The sequence below is a fragment of the Bolinopsis microptera genome, chromosome 2 (assembly GCF_026151205.1).
Source record: "Bolinopsis microptera isolate Bmic1 chromosome 2, MBARI_Bmic_1.0, whole genome shotgun sequence".
Lineage (NCBI taxonomy): Eukaryota > Metazoa > Ctenophora > Tentaculata > Lobata > Bolinopsidae > Bolinopsis > Bolinopsis microptera.
Window position 1 is genome coordinate 15361248 of NC_087073.1, and position 12935 is coordinate 15374182.

The following is a 12935-nucleotide window of genomic DNA, read 5'->3' on the forward strand; positions in this document are numbered from 1 at the left end:
GGCCCTCTTATCTTAAATCTTAATCTAGCGTGCTAAAGATTAAAGCATGTTGAAGACAATAGCCTGATACAGTGATACCAACAAGCTTCACACATTAATGACGCATTAAAACCCTGTTTAAAACAGCTGTATAACAAAGAGAAATGTGTGGGTGTGTCTGCTGTTACCTCCGATGAAGATGTCCTTGTTGTATCTGACAGGGGTGGGGTTAGCAAGTTGAGCTGATATCTGGGAGCCGTCTATCTCCAGGGTTATGAAGGACTCGTATCTGCCGATGTGAACTGTGTGCCACTCGTTATCACCTGTAGTGAAGATATTGTTAGATGTTTGCAGGATTATGTTTGCAGGATTAGTTTGGGCAGCTACGAAGACAGATAATCGATTAGGAAACTTTTGGGACGAATTTATTGAGTTACTGACATTCGTCATTTTTGATTTGCGAAAATTTTAAAATTTCTAGTATAAGTGAAGTGTTGATGCCAGTACGACGGAAAGTTAAAGCTCTTCAGGGAACCGCCAATCCCTATTTGCAGCTCAATTTAGGGAACTTTGGAAGTTTGGAGCTACAGCAAAACATAATAGCTTTATCAGAACTGTGACAGCTCCCGTACGACAGAAAGTACTTAATTCAGAAAGATTTCCGCTTTATTCCGGGCTCCGGCTTTAAAGAGATATTCACGCAATGAACTTTATTTAAAACTGCGCGTGTATGCACTGCCGGAATGCAGTTCGCGGCACTCACAGATGAAGAAGTTGTCCTCAAGGGAAATGAGTTGCTGACTGGTACCGAATCCCACGTTGAGACTCAATTCTGTTTCCACTACCTCCACCGACATAAAGAAGTTATCTGTCTTGTAGTAGAAAACAAGTCCGTCCGTCCTGGATGTCTGAAAGAGTTTAAATTTTTAGATTTAATTTATTTAGAAACTATGGCTACACTTTTAAACAGGATCAAAGGATTGATGTATCGGGAGTTGGGCAGGATGATTTTATTAAACTGGGGTGGTATTAAAATTAGAATGGACCGTAAGCAGAAGGGATTTTATAATTTGCTACCGGTTAATGCATATTTGAATGTCATTTTAAAAATGGTTATAATGCAATCGACAAAATCGGAAGTTTGTCTTAAAATGATACAAATGCAGACTTAGACCAGTTTGCCTTTAATAAGCAGAAAAGGGGCAGAGCAAAGGTTGCCGATCATTGATCATTGATCAATCAACCCGTCAAAGAAAGCAAACTGTCATAAGAAGAGCGTCATTAGACTCGGTTCCCCGGAAATTTGCATAAAATTAAAAATAATTACCACAAACTGTGAAGAGTGGAGAATGTTATTACATAATCGGGTACCCTTACCTTGATCCTGAATGAGAGGGAATCGTACTTTGAGACGATCGGGTCATCTTGAGCCGTGTATTTGATGTACTCGCTTGCTTGGAATTTCGCTACAGTGGCAGCTGAAAATAACGGAATTTAGTAAAATAACCTTTTTACTTAGTTTAACAAAAGAAGCGTAAATAAGAAAACTACGTATATATACAAATAGTTTAAAACAAACACCATATTGACACAGACTTAACAAGACAACAAGGAAGGACCACCAACCAACCGCACAGTTCCTGTTTACACTTTACATATCATGTCCGTCAAATAGGCTTTATTCCCACGGCAAAATTATGTGCATGTTTGTTGGGCAGCTAAGTTGTGAAAGTTGAATTATTTGAATAATGGTGTTTGCAGGGAGCGGCACTTTGTGTTCTCCTTCTCAAGAACGTTGATGCACGTTCAAGCACCACAATTAAATAGTACAGACACAACTAACCGCATTTAACGAAATATCTAAATTAAGTACGAATATTGTACGAATATTGCACAGTAATGAGATATTCATGTTATCAACCACAATGATGAACTGTGTTATTGTGATTAAGTACCTACCGTATTCTATGAACTGGTGCTGGTTTTGCTGCTGAGATGATCCTACGACGCACAAGACTACAAGATAAGATAGGGAATACCGGATAAAGTAAAACATACTGTCGAGGGAACTCCGCTCATTTCATACAACCGGCTACAAATGAAACTCTAGGTTTAGAAATTTGAATTTTTAAAAACTTTGAGAAGCCCCTATTATTGAACGCGTTAAAACGGAAGCCACAAATTGGGTTAAGTGATGAAATTAATAGGACATTTCAGGGCGTGATGATGATATGTGTCTGGTATCTTTATTATGTGAAATTTAAAATGCAAGTCAAAGACTCAAAGTGTCAAATAGGTAATGATAAAGTAGGGGAATGTTGTGAGGGTTGACTGGAACTACATCTAGATAGCAGTGCTGAGGGTCAGCCAAACAAGCGCAGAGAAACACCACATATTAGAAATAGCGCAGAGAAATACCAAAATAATGTGCGCTAGAACTGTGGTTCTCCAGAAGGGCAGACGTTAATGACCGCAGATTTTAAGGAACATCGGTCATCAAATCCACCGCAGATTCTAATTATGACAGCTCTACCACAGATTGGCTCTGTAGGATGATAAACAACGGAGATACAGGGATACACCGATCATACAGGCTGTGTTCCCACCCGAGATAAAAACGGACTAATCAGATATATCTCAAGAAACATTTGCTTGTTAATAATAGATGAATTGTTCGCAAATTAGAACGGTGCCTAGTTATCTGGTAACCACCACCCAAAAAAACTTGCTATTTTAAAAAGCGGCATGAGCGGGTTGGTAGACAAAATGGCGCCTATTAAATTAACTGATCCGTAAATAGCTGAGAAAATAGCTGAGACTCTGTGATGATAAACTAAAGCTTGATAGCAAGGGTTGAACTAAAACTTTAAAATACAGGTCAAGAAATAAACTTCATATCTCAGAGCAGTCGACTTTAACAAAATATCTTCCGCACTCTAGACAATTTTTCAATCAATCAGACACAAACGCCAACTAATCAGTTAATAACCCCACATTTAAAACTAAGCAGCAGATAAGAAACCTTGGCCAGGAAGCTAAAATGAAAGCTTGAGAGAGAGAGAGTTACTACGCATCCCAACAAGTACAGCAGATTAATACTACAACCTGTTTAAAGTACAGTTACTATGTTCTGTCGCCCGAACTGGCCGCGGGTGCTGGGTGTTTGACAATCAGCTTAGTAACAAATTCCCAGGGCCCGCCAATCAGATCAGAGCTCACGGTCACGTGATATCTCTTGACCAATCAGGACACGGAACGGTAGCATGTGACTCGCGGAGCGTGCATCAAACAAGGTCATGATTTGATCCTCTTATCTGTGACTATCAGCGGGAATGCAGGAGAGTGGGGGAAGCGGGGTAAAATTTATCCGCCCTACAAGTTAACTCATCCTACCGTGGTAATTTAAATATCACCATTAATTATTTAATTCAATTACCCTAATTAGATAATTATGTTGGTCTGGAGTTTGTGATTATTAATAGTAATGTCAGTCGTTGCATTATAAACAGGGACCGTTTCATATCAAATGCGGGGGTATAGGTATTTAATAAGAGAAGAATTACAACTAAATTTAGTTAACCTCAAGCTAACAGCTATGGAAGAGAGGGGGACAATTCGGTTTAATGAACCCACAAAAGTGGGTCCAATATGCGACCCAGAGAAGAGTTTGCTGATTAAGGGTATCACATTTTAAGTAGTGCCGCCTCCAACTGACCAACTCTTTTCAAAAATAAATTATACCGCGAAATAGTTATCCCCGTAATTCTAAATGAATTAGAAGTGTCAACCGATTGGAGGAGGAAAGCCCTGACAGTTCTTAAACAAAAGCTATTGTATGTCAACTTATTTTACCGCCACAGATCTGTTCAATTGCCAAGTAATCTCAAGTTAGGAGGAGGAGATACGGTGCGGAAACTGGAGAGAAGACAAATTATATTGACGAAACGCATACAATTTATCGAGATCAGGGGTTGCAGATGGGGTTAAATAGACGAGTTACAGATGGGGTTAAATTATAGACGAGTTGCAGGTGAACAATGGATGATGATGATGTAAGGGCTCGTATTCATAGACTCATTCATTATTTGTAACCTGGCAAACTGCGCCGTGTTACTGATTAATTGCAGTTTATGCGAATATCTGATGTTTAACTAGGGTAACGAGGAGCCTGTGGTCTGTGCCCTATTGATGTTAACAGTCTAACGTCGGCTCACTTGAACCTGTGTTATATTTTAATGAAATTCCCATCAACCAGATATATTACGTGAGCGAGAACGTTTGACAAATTAATTGACGAACTATCCAGTTATACTCTGATAGAATTTACTAGTGAAGTGCACGCAAAACCTAAGCCCGCTAAGGTAGATGCATTGAGACGTCTCAGAAAATTTTCTGGGTTCTGATTCAAACCACAGGAAGTAAAAATCAAAACCAGCCTATTGGAAGGGGGATACCATCTATATTCTATAGTCTAGCATTGGAACCTTTGAATACCTAAGAATGTGGATGTAACAACTTGAGATGGAATTTTTAGCACTTATTTACTCCACAGGTCTTTAACAATAAATACCGCGGTCCCTTTCGTTCAAGTTAGATAAATTCAACTCCAAGCTCAAAGAAACGTAAAATAAAGCGATCCTAACATTAGTGAGAATTGATCCCGGAGATACTAGCTCAGTGTTATCATACCAGCTGAGCAGTAAGCAGACATATCAACACCTATGTTTCACCTTGTTAATTATAATGTAAACCACTGGAAGCGGGTATACAGATGATATAAAATGACACGAGTAAGTACATAGAGACATTATCAGACATAGTGGAGGGGACTGGTACGATATCGTTACACCACCATTCCCTGGCAGTCATATGACTTCACCAGCTACCCGACACAGCTTCATTCTTCCCTGGTACGTATGAAAAGTACTGTTAAACCGCAATTCATATCCTCCGATACTTGTACGGCTTTCCTTTGAGCAGTTTAAAAAATTTGGAAATCGAAACAAAAGCAGACAGCGAAAATTGGTAAATTCCCCGAGATTAAGGCGATGTAAATGAAGTATTAATGAGGGTATGGATGAGTTTCAGTTCTTATTTGAACTGTGTAACAATGAAAATAATTGGGTCAGCTGCTACTTGATACTGGTTCAGATTGGGGCCCATGCAGGGGGTAACACCTATTTAGAGGTGGAAGCAGGAAATTGAACTAATTAGGAAAATCCTGGTCACAATACCTCCTATCAATTAGACTTCTAGAACAATCCCTATGTTACTAATTATCTTTAATTGAATAAAGTAACACTGCATGCAGAATCGGAGCCAATCCATTAAATACGCCCCCTGGACTGGGAAATACGGATATTAAACATAAATATGTTTAATATCATGGTTTTTTGTGTCAAAATGATATAATTTCAGCACAAAGCAAGGCATCATGATTTCATAAAGGACACCCCTCTCATGTTTCCACATGGTTGGGACACACCACCATGATGTTTTGTAAAACATTTACCGATCATCCCCAGAAACCCACACCTCTCACGGTCTGACAATGTAGGTCTGAGTAAACCACTGTGGTTTACATCCCCCACACCAGATGTTACTATAGACCCCCCGTAACACTACACCCACCACACTAAGAGTAGCAACTCCAATTGTTTGTTACAATCTAATTATATTTACTGTATCATAACAACACTGGAGTACTTACGGGCACACTCAGAGTGACTGGAATCATTGGTGTGTTCGTGGACCACTTCCAACTCCACCAAAACGAGCAGAGAAACGAGGAGCAACCAAATGAAAAGGAGCATCACATGTATTGTCTATTTCTGGAGTTTTAGAGAGCCAGCTAGCGTGGTCTCAGTCTCTAAATGGAATGAACAGGTGCAACCTGATATCTGAGTAGACAAGAAACAGAGACACACCGCAATATGTGACTAATACTAAATAATGCTGAGAAATGGGGCTGAGAAGATTCCAACCAATCGTGCGACATTAGCTTGCGAAGAGAGCAATTACTGGACCATTACATTACATAGTGTCCCGCGCTGCTCTCACATCATGCTCTTTGAGTGGGACCTCCAGACCGTCGTCATGGTGAGAAACCTCATAGATCCGCTACAAACTACCACTACTATTTTAGTTACTTAGGAACTTGTTGGGGATTGTTACCAAGTTACCATTTTGGAGGGAGTGTCGTTAAAGTGGCTAGGAACGGCTCTAGTCAATTGAGATTTTATTATATGACATTGATTTTGTGAAGGTGTGAAGTCCGATATGTAATGATTCCCATGCATTGTGATTTAAAACTGAAGAGCTGTGATAGAATAATTAGAAACGTGATTCAGAAACATTAAACTCGATTAGGAAATAACACTTCCACATTCCGCTTTCTTTTTGTTTAAAAAAGGTCTCTTATAACGTAACAAGACAAAACCTCAAGCGCAAAGTTTAGTACTTAAAACGCTGTAAGATAATCAATTGGACAGCTACTAAAGGCTGCTGACCAACCTTATTGTGAAAACATTTTACAATCGAAACGAAGCAAAACTGACAAATCTAAGCTCAGAGTGAGTAACATAAATCATGATGCATCATAATAAATCATAATCCAGCCCTGCAAGTTGAAAAAGATAGCATGGGAAAGAAGAATACATCAGCTCGAGATTCAGTTTAACGATCAAAGGACCGCAGTCGTACGACTGACTCGAAGGATGAGTTTAAAACTTTTTTGTACAATGGCGTGTCGTGACAAAATGGTGATCGGTTGTCTGTCATATGACTGGTAACGTAGGTGGTTAAAAAGCGACTTTTTGTCTCAATATAAAACAAAAATGGCACTCCAGTACGCGAATTTTAAATCCGTCCAGTTATCGAAACTCAGAAAGAAATATGCCACTTATGTTGGCAAATAAAAGGCCTATTAAAATTGCAAATATGTGAATATATGTGGTGCATATTATTTTCATGAAGCTGTTCTTTCCCAACAAGGAAAATGCCCGGTAAGGGCTGCTTGGAGCCCACCATTTCTGGACATGTCTGAGCTAGGCTATAATGTCTTGTCGCCCTCTCAAATTATTTCAACAGGAAATGACAGGGACAGAACTTTGGCTACCCGTTGGAGCTGAATATATAATTCTGTCTAGGCATAAAATATTAAGGATAAGGTAGATAATAGTGGGCTAGTTTGGGGTGATCACGTGAGACAGATAAGTGTCACATGAGAGGAACTGTTGAGAAGACGATTAACACATGTTATTTAAAAGCTTCTAAAACAACAGCCTGTCGGAACCTCCCTTCACTTCTTGAGAATGGTTATTGAAACTCTACTGATATTTTGACAACCATATGGTGAATATGGGTTGCGATATAACGATAACATGGGGCAGGTGAATCGCTCATTGTTCTCCTAGTGTTACAGGAATTTAGCCATCCGCATGGTGATAAATTAAAAATGTGGTTTGTTGAAATCAAATTAAAATAAACGCAATTCTACTTACAGATTCTGCAGGTTGTTCTATGGAACGTTAGAAGGACTACGAATTTGAAGAAATTGTTCATTTTTAGAAAGTAAATCGACAGAACGTAATACAACTACAGGACGCTCCGATATGAAAGAAATAATGGTGGAAATACTAGGTAGAGATAAATATCTTGTGGTACTTAAATATTCAGCAAGCTACTGCACCCAGCACCAAATCTAAGAAGTAATGATTAGATCTCATAACCAACACCCAAATATCATGCGGCAAAACATCCAGCTAAAGGTTAGCGATATGAGGGGACTTGATCCGAATGTTTAATCAGTTGGGCCCTGCCCAGATTATTGGATAGCTCTCATCACGTGACGTGAGATTGCATGCTTTAGAGACAGCAGGGGAGTACCTAGGGGGTAGATTAATCTAACTCCAGTATTTCCATGTAAACATCGACATTTTAATCTCCTCAAAAACACGGGATTTATTCAATTACAAGCAGGTTGTTAAGCACGGTCAGTGAAACGTTGCTTGTTAAGTGTTGTGGATGTGAGGAGATTGTGCTTTGTGTGGTTTTTTCAAAGCACGCAATGGAATGCTAAGGATGCTGACAAACTCATAACTTTATCAATGGGACTTTATCAATGGACCAGGAATTATTGGCATCTTCACGAAGTCATAAATGATGCTCAAGTTTACATGTGAAAATACAACGATTTTAATTGAACTTGTAGTGTGTCCAATGGTGGTGCAATGTTGGTGCAATTTGAGGTTACTATGTACAATAACAATTTTTCCGGATTGACACGATATTAGCTACGTTAACGGAGGGATCATAAAGTTCGATCTTCTTTGTGGCATGTTGTTAACTTGATAGAATCGTGGTACGCGCACAACAAAATTCGAACGACGCGCGCGAAAATAAACGCGCAGCAGCAGTACTGAAAAAGCCAACTCAAACAAAACTTGTTGCGCGTTCCAGCAAGTATTTAATTTTTCGACTCAATGCGCCAGATGTTAGGTCATCTGAGAAGGGTACCCTTCAACCTATCATGTTGCCATGCCTCTTAAAGCTGGGAAAGTCAATAGTAGAGAACCGTGTGAACCAATTGGCGCATCTGTTGCACTTATCGCACCTGAGCACGTTTACCCAAACACTACGTAAAGTCAACGCTCCACATATCCGCATATTACATATCATGTTCCCCGCGGTCCCGTCTGATATTTAAGAGCTAACCGCAACAAAGAGGAACGAAAGTTTAGTCTGCATTGGGGCTATTAGTCTACCGTCATTACCAGGTTACAGATATACTTCAAACACCTTTAGTGACAACACCGAAATGTATCAATAGAGAGGTCACAGTATTAGATATTACACAGTTACACGGGGTATGGATAACAGTAATAATAACTCACAACATGGGTACCTCATAGTTCCACTAATTGATTTCTGTGTGTTATGTTGTGTGATCCAAGGTTTATGTGATAGCTAAAGGTCAATGATCGGTAATGTTGTGTAACCGAATAGTCCTCACTTGAGGTCAGACCTCCAAATACACTCTAGGATTCTGTTACAATTCCACCTTAACATGGTACTTCAGTGTTTGAGGGGAGAAATGACCATTATGTAAATCTCATTGCAGGACGGAATGTTTCAGGGTGAGTACCGAATAAAATACCATTGTTTGGTGTTTCGAATAACAAGATGAAAATTTCATTGTAATTTTCTAAGCTAGATTAAAATTCCTGCAATTTCATTAGATTGTGACTTTGAAACTCGCAGATCTTTAGCTCACTTCATTATTAATGGAGCTGAAGAGTCGACTGGAGCCTTCATAGTTTCTTATTATTTACAGGAATCAGGGGTAATATTTCATAAACCGTGGTAACAATGAGAATATGAGATTATTATTTTTGAAAGTGTTAACAGTGTCTCAAGAGGAGGAAGACATTTGAGTCAGTGCTCTGAGAATGGTTTGAGGACTTGAAAAATATGAGCCCCCAGTTTCCTGACTATAATCCTAACTCTAGTCAAGGGCTCCAGTTTGTCCGGTGTTACCAGCTCTCAGTCCCCAGCTATCAGGGACACTGTCTACTGAACCCCACACTGACACGGAAAAGCACGTGAACCGTCTCCCCCAATCAGCAGACAGTACCAACCCACGTTACTTATTTCAACCAATCAGGAAGCAGAAAAACAGGCCACGTGAGCCCTGTTAACCAATCAGCTGACAGGACGGTCAAGGAAGTAGTATTGTGGTCTGAGTGTGTGAGTGTACTCCGGGCACAGAGCGGAAATTCAAAATGTCTAACAATTTGTGTATTATTGGGGTGTATGTCTGTTTGTGCGTGTGTGTGCTCCTTCATAATATACACCCCTAACAGGACATTCAATTAGCAGGTAACTGTGGACCACTTCATAGGTTCTTCACAGGAGTGTCGGTTAGCAGGTATTAACCCTACCAGGCACAGTTAATGTACCCCTGAATTAAGTGGCTGCAATCGGAGAAGTCTTCTATTACATCACTACAACAATTTCTCAGGAATGAAGTGCAGAGTCCTTTGTCAAGGAGCACTAACGTACTGCAATAACGTATTGACTCACTGATAAGATGGTAACAATACATCGTCATCATCTAATATATCGACTTCACGTTCATTTCAAGAGGCTCCAGGACCTTTTGTTGGGAAGAGAGCGGCGAAAAAACACGTGTTTGGGTGGTGTATTCATGTATTGCGTGTTAACATCACGATAGTGACATGGGTTGGGAACGTGACAACACAGAACGTGATACGGCACCTCAGAACGTGATACAGCACCTCAGAACGTGATACGGCACCTCAGAACGTGATACGGCATCTCAGAACGTGATACGGCACCTCAGAACGTGATACGGCACCTTAGAACGTGATACGGCACCTCAGAACGTGATACGGCACCTCAGAAGATTCTCCATAATTTACAATACACAATAATTGAGCCTGCAATCTGGCCAGTTAAATTTACAGATATCCCAATAGTGGACCAGTAGTCAAACTGAAGTTTAGAGTTGTAAAAATGAAGTTTAGAGTTGTTTACAGATATCACAACATTCAACCTGAAGTTTCCAAGTTTGGCGTTGTTTACAACTCAGATATTCTAACAGTAAAGCTGAAGTTGACGGTTTTCTACAACACAGCTTGACACGCCTCGCTCTCAGATATCTTAACAGTAAAACTGAAGTTGGCTGTTTTCTACAACACAGTTTGACACGCCTCGCTCTCAGATATCTTAACAGTAAAACTGAAGTTGACGGTTTTCTACAACACAGTTTGACACGCCTCGCTCTCAGATATCTTAACAGTAAAACTGAAGTTGACGGTTTTCTACAACACAGTTTGACACGCCTCGCTCTCAGATATTCTAACAGTAAAGCTGAAGTTGACGGTTTTCTACAACACAGTTTGACACGCCTCGCTCTCAGATATCTTAACACTAAAACTGAAGTTGACGGTTTTCTACAACACAGTTTGACACGCCTCGCTCTCAGATATCTTAACAGTAAAACTGAAGTTGACGGTTTTCTACAACACAGTTTGACACGCCTCGCTCTCAGATATTCTAACAGTAAAGCTGAAGTTGACGGTTTTCTACAACACAGCTTGACACGCCTCGCTCTCAGATATCTTAACAGTAAAACTGAAGTTGACGGTTTTCTACAACACAGTTTGACACGCCTCGCTCTCAGATATTCTAACAGTAAAGCTGAAGTTGACGGTTTTCTACAACACAGCTTGACACGCCTCGCTCTCAGATATCTTAACAGTAAAACTGAAGTTGACGGTTTTCTACAACACAGTTTGACACGCCTCGCTCTCAGATATTCTAACAGTAAAGCTGAAGTTGACGGTTTTCTACAACACAGTTTGACACGCCTCGCTCTCAGATATTCTAACAGTAAAGCTGAAGTTGACGGTTTTCTACAACACAGCTTGACACGCCTCGCTCTCAGATATCTTAACAGTAAAACTGAAGTTGACGGTTTTCTACAACACAGTTTGACACGCCTCGCTCTCAGATATTCTAACAGTAAAGCTGAAGTTGACGGTTTTCTACAACACAGTTTGACACGCCTCGCTCTCAGATATTCTAACAGTAAAGCTGAAGTTGACGGTTTTCTACAACACAGTTTGACACGCCTCGCTCTCAGATATTCTAACAGTAAAGCTGAAGTTGACGGTTTTCTACAACACAGCTTGACACGCCTCGCTCTCAGATATCTTAACAGTAAAGCTGAAGTTGACGGTTTTCTACAACACAGTTTGACACGCCTCGCTCTCAGATATTCTAACAGTAAAGCTGAAGTTGACGGTTTTCTACAACACAGTTTGACACGCCTCGCTCTCAGATATTCTAACAGTAAAGCTGAAGTTGGCTGTTTTCTAAAACACAGTTTGACACGCCTCGCTTCATGTTTTCATACCGTATTACATCCCGTCTTTACTGCCGACAAAAGTAGTGTGTGATACGCAATAAAGTTGTGGCTTACACGACTCACTACAAAACCACAGTTTGATAAACATTAAATACACGGACCATGCTAGCTTTCCACACAACTCAACCACACCACGGTAAACAGTAATCGTACTTTTAAACTACAAAAATAGAGTTGATTTTTTATTTTCTGCAGCTACACATACAGAATACAGATAATGTATCCATGTCAGCATGATTTGTGGGGGCTAACTTAGTAACTTAACTTATAGTGTAACTTATTTGTGGAGGATAACGTAACAACATTATATTGAACAGACTTCCAACTTGGTCCGACACTTCAACCTGAAAAGTGACTTATTCTACAAAGTACTGACTCGTTCAGTTTAAGTAGGAGTTAGGGTACGGACAATTAAATTATAGACACTTTGTCAAGGCGCTTAGAAGAGCTTGTATTACACTTGTGGATGAGGGAGTTGAAGAGAGTTTTAGACGTATTTTTGGAATTTGGGAGGATGTTGTGTAGGATTCCATATGTGGGAGATGCGATAAACTAATTAAAATAGCTGTGGAAGTTAGTCACCGCTGATAAGAAAGGAAACCACACAGTTTCACAGACAGGTTCTGATATTTTCAGTGGAGCGAAGCCGTACAACACAATATTTGCACTGAAACCAACTTACACTGGTTTATTTAAACTAGACTTTGAAGGGGCCGAGTCTAGCCTAGAAGGTCCTTAACATGAAGGTGTCAGGCACACACAGGTAGCAGTACTACTCTGGTGGGTGCTATTAGCGGGTGCTGATATCATAGGTAAACCATAATATCATGGCCACCACGGTGTCGTCTCCACCATCAGTGTATTTATCCCCACAATTATCAACTAATCCTATCCTTGCTCATTGTATCATCCTACCACATCAGGAGGTAGCAATATAATATTATGAGAAGATCATTAGCTATATTTATAATGAGAGGGATTGTATCCGTAAAACTTACAGTAC

General features: G+C 40.0%; 2 protein-coding genes across 7 annotated transcripts in view; both read right to left on the reverse strand.

Annotated features, from left to right (window-relative positions):
* LOC134826248 (clathrin heavy chain 1-like) overlaps positions 1-12935 on the reverse strand; it is a 106863-nt gene that overhangs the window by 65808 nt on the left and 28120 nt on the right. Inside the window, exon 1 of one of the 3 annotated variants that reach the window (XM_063838554.1) lies at positions 7051-7062. The exons of the other annotated variants lie outside the window; for them this stretch is intronic. The gene's annotated coding sequence lies outside the window, so the exon portion shown is untranslated. Of the gene's footprint in view, positions 1-7050; positions 7063-12935 lie in introns of those variants that run through there. 3 annotated transcript variants of the gene reach the window in all.
* LOC134826249 (neurexin-1-like) overlaps positions 1-12935 on the reverse strand; it is a 56807-nt gene that overhangs the window by 9910 nt on the left and 33962 nt on the right. Inside the window, exons 2-5 of one of the 4 annotated variants that reach the window (XM_063838559.1) lie at positions 1939-2070; positions 1357-1457; positions 743-887; positions 168-302 (exon numbers count right to left, since the gene is read on the reverse strand). In XM_063838559.1, coding sequence (XP_063694629.1) covers positions 168-302; positions 743-887; positions 1357-1457; positions 1939-2035 — 478 coding nt within the window. In that variant the 5' untranslated portion in view covers positions 2036-2070. Of the gene's footprint in view, positions 1-167; positions 303-742; positions 888-1356; positions 1458-1938; positions 2072-5689; positions 5873-12935 lie in introns of those variants that run through there. The other 3 variants (XM_063838558.1, XM_063838557.1, XM_063838556.1) reach the window with 3 other exon arrangements.